The 8,186-nt window shown below is 56.4% G+C and overlaps 1 protein-coding gene across 1 annotated transcript in view; it reads left to right on the top strand.

Moving 5' to 3' along the window:
• IGF2R (insulin like growth factor 2 receptor) overlaps positions 1–1,966 on the top strand; it is a 97,210-nt gene extending 95,244 nt beyond the window's left edge. Inside the window, exon 48 of the mRNA XM_040628026.1 lies at positions 171–1,966. Within this exon, the coding sequence (XP_040483960.1) occupies positions 171–587 (417 nt within the window). The 3' untranslated portion in view covers positions 588–1,966. The remainder of the gene's footprint in view (positions 1–170) is intronic.
• Positions 1,967–8,186: the final 6,220 nt, after the last annotated feature.

Genomic DNA, 8,186 nt, shown 5'->3' on the forward strand with positions numbered 1-8,186 from the left:
TGCCAGCCCTCCCTTCCTCTCCTGGTGGGGAGCCTGGGAATGTGGTGACCGCAGTGGGCAGGGAAGGGGGGTCCCCGACTCTGGGGTAGGTTGTGGAAGGGAGGGTCACAGGGGAACAGAACGGGGTGGAGCCTCAGATCGGCTCCAGGGTCCTGCTTTGTCCTCGGCAGGTAAACAAGGAGGAGGAGGCAGATGAGAACGAAACCGAGTGGCTGATGGAAGAGGTCCAGGTGCCGGCCCCGAGGCCTGGGAAGGAAGGACAGGAAAACGGCCACATAACCACGAAGTCTGTGAAGGCTGAAGCCCTCACCTCCCTGCATGGGGACGAGCAGGACAGTGAGGATGAGGTCCTGACCATCCCGGAGGTGAAGGTGCACTCGGGCAGAGGGACTGGGGCCGCGAGCGTGCCGCATGGGAGAATCCCGCAGAGGAGGGGGCTTCGGGAGAGCGCAGAGGGCGCTGGGGTGCTGGCAACAGGGGACCAGGCCCGCAGAGGGAAGCCCAGGCCCGCGCCGCAGAAGACCGTGAACTCCGGCGGCCTGGCGTCTTTCCACGATGACAGCGACGAGGACCTCTTACACATCTAGTCTCCTGGTACTTCCAGGAGACGCGGGTCCGGCGTCGCCAGGTACCTCCAACCAAATAAGACTTCAGCTCGATGATGCTTCTATCATTTTTGCCTTTAACAAAAACTGTTTCAAAAGGGAAGAGTTTTTGTGATGGGGGAGAGGGTGGAGAGGTCAGGTTTACAGTCCTTGGAAGGAGGCTCTGCTCCCGTCGCCGGGGGCGGAGCCGGGGCCCTGGGTTTTGTCCCCAGCCCTCACTTAAAAGCGTGGCAGCCGTGCGCTTCATAATGTGCGCCTGGGCCAGACGCATCTTGGAACCGAGGGCTGTGTATTTGAGAAGAACCCTTGCTGCTTTAGGCCCTGTAGGGTTTTGACCATTATATTTTAGCATTTAATTCTCTCCTCCTATTTATTGACTTTGACAATTACTCAGGTTTGCGAAAAAGGAAAAAAAAAAAACAAAAAAACAACCCAACAGTCTTTTTCCCCGACGGCAGGGGTAACGTCGTGCTTCGTCCCTTGTCCGGAGGAGGAGCTGTCGGCATGCTAGGAAGGTTCCATACGAGATTTTGAGCTGGTCAATAATGTATCCTCTAAGTTAGAGCGCTCCATTCTGCCCTTCCTTCTTGCTTCCTGTCCCGAGGGGAAGTGCACGTGCACACGCACGTGCGGGGTCCCCGAGTGCCCAGGCTCTGGAGGGTTCGCCTGTTCTCTGCCTCTAGTCAGTAACGGCTGCAGCTTTTTGCATGACGTCCTCAATCCTAGGTGCACAGAGCACACGTATCAGTATTTCTTTCGCCGGCTGGTGAATTCAAACAACCCACCCAAAGATTATTTTTGTGTGTGTGTGAGGATGGAGTTGAGATGTCAGAGAAAATAACTTTTTTCCAGATTTGGGATATAGGTCTCACCTCTTCAGGTTCTCATGATACCACCTTTACTGTGCTTATTTTTTTAAGAAAAAAAAAAAGTGTTTATCAACCATTCGACCTATAAGAAGCCTTAATTTGCACAGTGCGTGACTTAATGGAAACTGCATGAAAGCCGATGGGCCAGCATTTCGCCCTAGCGTTGCACTTGGGATTCCTGCTCTGGGGGTGCTGGATCGGCCTCTCAGTGCTGCAGGACGGGAGGGCAGGACCACTGTCCTTCCCTGGCTGTTGGCACCTTTCTTGAAGTGTTTAATGAATGACTTTTCTCGAATTATAGAATTGTATATAGACTCAGTGGTATTCATGTACGGAAAAGCAAGCTACCCTTGGTTTGTACTCGGTTTGGCTGGCTGACTTGATTTCAACATGAGTGTATTTTTTAAAATTGATTTCTTTCCTCATTTTTTTTTCAATCAAATTTACTGTAATATTAAGTATTCAACAATTTCAATAAAAGATAAATTATTAGTCGGGTGTTACTGCTTTTTCCCCCTTGATGGCGAAAAGTTGCCAAGCCCATTGCCAAGCCTGCTGGCCATGTGTTCTGTGACAGAAGTTCCTGAAGAGGTCTGCGTTTGGGTTTGGCGGGGGGCGGGGGGGGGTGTCCCACTGGTGCTCCGTGAGCACTGCTCTCTCTAGACTCGTTCCTGTGGGCAGGTGTGAGTGCCGGGGCCACCTTGCCTGCGTTCGGCTCCCTCGACGTCTGCTGTCATCCCTCTTTTCGAGAAAGCAGATGTCAGGGTATCCCCAGGTAGCCCAAGCAGCCACCTAGGAGTTCGGATTCCGGCGTGGCCAGCGAGTAAGTCAGGGAGCTGTCCCCATCTTGCCTGGGGTCGTTCCTCTGTACGCTTCTCACGGTGACCCGTAATTGGAGCTTCCGAGATGTTACCATCAAAGCAGACGAAGCAGAAAGTGAAGCGTCAACTTGGGCTTCTTGGAGTCAACATCCTTCCTTTCCTCTATCTCATTTTTTCATTATCCAGTTGGAGTCCTTTTTTTTTTTCCTAAGGATTTTACAGTGTTTCTTCTGAAACAGACACTCAGGTTTTAGAAGAGTGTATGTTATGACCCAGGTGTCGCTGGTCCTCGGGCATTGTGTCCAGCAGGCTGTTCTCCCAGCCCTCCCCCGCTTTCCTCTAAGACACAGAAAGCCCCTTGGTCAGGAGGGCCACTTGCACGCACGTGCCGCCCTGTTGGTGAGCTCGATGGCGGGGGTGTTCTTCTGCACCCCAGGCTGCCTGCCTAGCGCGCAGCTCATGGCCGGCTGGCAGAGGGGGCCAGGTGACCCATGTGCTTGCGGGCGTTTGCTCGGACTCTTGAGAACCTAGGCCATCGCTGTCCTGGGCTCTGAAGACAGATAGTCACCATCCCTGCCAGCTGTTGCTGTAGGTAGTTTTAGGAAAATGTGCCCTGACCCCAAATAGGAACTATGATGTTTTCAGAGAAGTGATTTTATTGGTAAGAGTACAACCCTCCATTTCCTTGAACCAACTTTTTTACGCCCTTTGTTGAAGACTGTCCAAGAGCGGGAGAGAGAGAGAGTAAGGGGGGATAAGCACAGTGTAGGCGAACCTATGTCAAGGAAATCCATAGTAAGGTGGAGATCTGCGCTTACTAGAACATTTCAAACCATTTGAAACCGGTTCTTTGCCACAACCACCAAAATCGTACAGTGCATACGATGAGCCCTTCAGGAAAATTTAAAACCTGGGCATTTAAAACAATCTTGTGGGATAATCCAGTCCTTCATGTGAGTGAACTGATGGGCATGGAGGGCTTAACTAAGTCTCTTCTTGGGGATCAGTCACTAGGGGATAGTGAGCGTGTTGGGGGCAGGTGGTATGGATGAGGTTAGATTTAAAGAAATCCCCTTCACCAGCTTCTGAAGAACACCCACGACTCAGGTGCGTTCACAGGGCTGGCTTCTCCCGCTGGACTTCGCTGACTTGGGGTTAGCCTCCCCCTCGAGCTAGCCTTGCTGTGGGGCCCAGGAGCGTGGAGTGAGTGAATGGTCCCAGCGGAAAGCAGGCGTGGGCTGCTGTGGGTGCCGGGCTGGCCGCCCGGCTGGGCAGTCCTGTGACGTGTCCAGGCTCAGCGGGGACCGCGTTTTGGGCAGATGGAGGGGCTAAGGCCGGAGCGGGCCAGGGACTCGAAGTGTCTCATGAAAGTCACAGTGAGGACTGTGCACTTGCCCCAGAGGCCTGCGAGAGCCGCGGAAGGGGGTGCGGGGTTGGTGCAAGAAAGGACCGGATGCACGCTGACACCCAGGTGGCCGTGTGGGCCGCCCCGTGGCCGTCTGTGCAAGAAAGGACCGGATGCACGCTGACACCCAGGTGGCCGTGTGGGCCGCCCCGTGGCCGTCTGTGCAAGAAAGGACCGGATGCACGCTGACACCCAGGTGGCCGTGTGGGCCGCCCCGTGGCCGTCTGTGCACGCACTGGACAGCCGCAGGCTCTCAGCCTGGAAATAAGGAGTCCGGGCAGAAATAAAGTTTTCCTGAAGATGGAGGGAAACGGGGTTCCTGGGTGGCTCAGTCGGTGAAGCGTCTGCCTTGGGCTTAGGTCATGATCCCAGGACCCTGGGTTCAGTCCTGCATCAGGCTCCCTGCTCCGTGGGGAGTCTGCTTCTCCCCCTCCCTCTGCCCCTACCCCTGCTTGTGCGCACGCACTGTCGAATAAATAAAATATTTTTAAAAAGTGGAAAGAGCTAAGGTAGGCTTGTGAACAATTAACTCTTGTTTCCTCACCTCGTAGTTTTTGCTGTGTGTTGATCAGTTTGCAAACCAAAGTCAGTAAAAAATTACTTCTAATATGATTTTTTTTTAAAGATTTTATTTATTTATGTGACAGAGAGACAGCCAGCGAGAGAGGGAACACAAGCAGGGGAAGGGGAGAGGAAGAGGCAGGCTCCCAGCGGAGGAGCATGATGTGGGGCTTGATCCCAGAACGCCGGGATCACGCCCTGAGCCGAAGGCAGACGCTTAAGGACTGAGCCATCCAGGCACCCCTCTAATATGATTTTGATACAGTGTTAGAGGAAAACCAGATTGAACACGTGGTACAGCTGCCGTCACCCCTGGACCGGGCAAAACCGTGTAGGCCCCGTCTGTGTTCACAGCCATGCTGGGGTGACCCGAGGGCTGCTCTCAGCACCGTCCTGGAGGAAACGGCCTTTGGGAGCTGGCCGCGGGGAGTGCGGTGCCCCAGAAAACCCTGAAAGAAGCTGGGGGCTGTGTGCCAGCAAACCGTGGGACCCTCGGCTACAGACTTTTTTTTTTTTTAATTTTGAGACAATCAGAACATGCAGAAATTTTGAACAAACAGGACAAGGAACTTTTTTCTTTGAACCATGTGAAAGTGAGCTGCCTCCCTGATGCCTCACTTTCCCTGGACACTTTGGGATGTCATCCCGGGGAGCACGATGCCACCACCCAGCCCAGAACACGAAGGTCAATCCCGGTGACCAGCCGAGCCTTGGGCTGTCCAGGCATCACCGCTTGTCACAGCGATGCCCTTTTCAGAAGGACCCCGTTCAGAAATCTATGTTGTACTCAGTTACTGTGTCTTTTTGAGTTTATTTCAGCCCAGAAAGTTCCTCCGTCTTCTTTGTACTTCTGTGGCCTTGACGTGGGAGGCTGCCCGCCTCATCCTGCTCGGGGTCTGACACCCTGACAGGCCACTCTCCCCATGGGCCGCCCCTCACGCGCCCCGGCACTGGAGGGTCCCTTCCGGGGCAAGGTCTGGGAGGGTCCCACGCACAGGAGTTTCTGTGGCCATGGAGCCGGGGTGCACCATCCCTCTGGATGTGGATGTGTTCACCAGCCAGGAAGCTCTCCAGACCGCCCACGTTGGGATTCTTAGGCTTCATCACGTCGGCTTAATGGACCATTAGCTCCATTTTCAGTCCTTCTTCCTCCTCAAGAGAAAGGGGGTGAGGCTGAAAGCTAAGCTTCTAAGCATGGCTTGGTCTATCCCGTGACCAGGAGCCATCCAGGAGCCATCCAGAGGCACCTCATTAGAACAAAGGACACTCCTGTCACCCAGGAAATTACAAGGGTTTCAGGAGCTCTGTGCCAGGAACTGGGGGCAGAGACCCAGACACCTTTCCTATGATCTCATGCCAGTAGAAAGGCCTGCCTTTCAGCTTGGAGCGTGTGAAGTCCTGCCTTTGGGGAGGTTTGCCCCTGGTCCTCCTCCTTCCTGCCCTCCCAGCCAGTGCTCAGCCCACTGGCAGCAGCGCCAGTAGGCAGGCGGATCGCAGAGCTGCAAACCCCCGAGGTGGGCTGTGCTTTGTACCAAGCCACCCGGGATAGCCCTGGGCTGGAGACCAGCTCCCAGTGGCCATGGAGCAAACAGATGAGAGTCCAGAAACACAAGGGCACCCTTGGCGCCATGAACATCACTCTATCTGCCTCTGATGTGTGCAGGAGGAGGGACCTGCCCTTAAGGTCTGGGTCATCCCAGGGCTGAGATGGGGCTCGGGGAAGATATTTCCTATCCGACAGCATTTTGATGTCCTCTGTCAGCAGCTCGAGCCGAGGCTCCTGGGGTCCCCAGGACGCTGTCCTGACCCAGCGTCCCGGGTGTCAGGTTGCTTTACAATCCAGCACCTGGGAGACTGCCCCGGCATGATCAGGTGATGTTGCTGGGTAAAGTCCCACGGGGTCCTGGAAAGCTGGCCGTCCTATGTTGGGGTGAGGATAGGGGGAAATGGGTTTGCTTGGGGAGCTTGGCTCTCCCACCACCATGTGCCCAAGCTGAAGGACTGGTTAACCAGAAAACCACAGATTGCTTCCCCGTTCAGCCCATGGCCCTGCCCACAGCAAGACTATGACAGTTCATAGCCAGCTCCCGGTTACACAGTCGCAGCCTTGGTCCCTCCTGGTCAAATGCAGGATGTGAGAGTCTCTGCCTGTGGTTCTGCGGTGGAGGCCAGAGGACCCCACTGCCGGCTCCCAGCTCTGCCTTACAGTGAGGAGGGCAAGGGGGGACGAGGATGAGGCCTGGAGGGGCCTGGCCACCACCGGCTGGCGCTCCAAGAACAGCCACGGGGCAGGCGTGCAGTCAGATGGGCTGGGGAAGGAGTGCTTGAGCCCGGTCTCTGCTGCCAATGCCCTGACCTCAGAGGTCAGCCCGGCAAGTAGGGTCCAAGAGGGGCGTGTGTGGGGCACAGTCAGGCAGCCACAGGCCTGGTGGGCAGGGCTGTGCATAGGCCCCGGGCTCTCCTCATTATTGCTGTGTAGCCACATTACCACGAAACTAGCCGTGGAAAGCCACGCACACTGGTCTCCAGTTTCTAGGGGGAAAGAGGGCAGCCGCAGTGTAGCTGGACCCTCTGCAGTCTGGGGAAAGATCTGCTTCGGAGCCCAGGTAGTCCCTGCCCTGTAGGCCCGAGGGTCTCTGTGAGCCAGGGTGCCCTATGTCCTTGCCACGTGGACTCCCGCACGGCGCCACTTGCTCCAGCAAAGCCAGCAACGGGAAGGGGGCCTCCTAGTAAGGCAGCTGATACGCTGTGCGTGATGGAGTCACAGGAGAGCATGGCCACGTTCGCGGTGTTTCACGGGCACAAGCCAGTCTCGGTGCAAGCACCAGGAGGCAGGGTCATGGGGGGCCACCTTCCCGCCCCTGCCTGCCACAGCCTTCCTGCCTTTCCTCACCTCCTGCTTGTCCCCCCGACCCCCACCACCCCGTCAGCGTACTAGATGTGCGGTGCAAAGCACGCCAAGGGGCCAGTTTGGGGCCCCCCCCCAGTGCCCTCTGCGTGAGCTGTCCCTTTGTGAGTCTATGCCCCGTGAAGCGTGTGCCGCGTGGAGTTAGAGGCTGCCCCGTCTCTGTGTCCCGGGGCCAGGCACTGTCTGAAACCTAGAGGGCCTGGGCGGTACCTGTCGAGGGAGCAAGAGCACTAACATGGGAGCTGCCGGACCAAGCACAGGTTAATGAATTAAGGGATGTGGCTCTGGAGCAGACCAAGGTTCAAGTTCAATGACACCGTGAACTTGGGAAGTTGCTGTTAGCTCCCCAAGCCTCTGTTTTCTCAGCTTTGCAGTGGGGAGAGTGATAGCACCTCTCGCAAGTCGGTCCTGAGGACTTCGAGAACACACGTTGGGGCCCTGAATTGGCGGCTGATGGCCTCTGTCGTTGGCAGTCACTGGTTGACCTGGCTGGCGGCCGGGTCTTTGGCCTGTGCTCGTTCACTGCTCCCCTTTCCACGGGGTGCTGGCCTGCGGAGCCCTCCGCGGAGAATAGGACGGGTGCTCAACAGAGCGGTGCACGTGGCCAGACGATGCCGGGGGCACTGGGGGGGGGGGCGGCACAGGACAGTGAGCGCGTGCGCGGCCCTATTACACACACTGCAGCTGTGCCGAAGCTGGTTTGCTGTCTTTGATTTAGCGGGATTATAAAAAGAAGGTTTTGAATAGGTCATGTCTCTGGAAGAGCCTTTTGGAGACCACCGGGGGAGGGGCGGTTACCCAGCGGCCTCCAGCTCTGTCCTCTCTGGGAGGGAGCTCTGACTCCGGAGAATTCGAACCCAGCCAAGCCATGTGGCCGGTCCCCTCCTGCCTTCTACCCTCACCTGACTCGGGCAGCACGGGGTGAAGATTGCTTCCAGTTGGCCGGCTTCCAGGTCGCGCATGCTTGGACGGCAACCTGCTCTCAGAGCAGCCCGTTGCAGAGGAGTCCACGTGGAA

Source organism: Ursus maritimus, unplaced genomic scaffold (assembly GCF_017311325.1).
Source record: "Ursus maritimus isolate PB19 unplaced genomic scaffold, ASM1731132v1 scaffold_13, whole genome shotgun sequence".
NCBI classification, from domain to species: domain Eukaryota; kingdom Metazoa; phylum Chordata; class Mammalia; order Carnivora; family Ursidae; genus Ursus; species Ursus maritimus.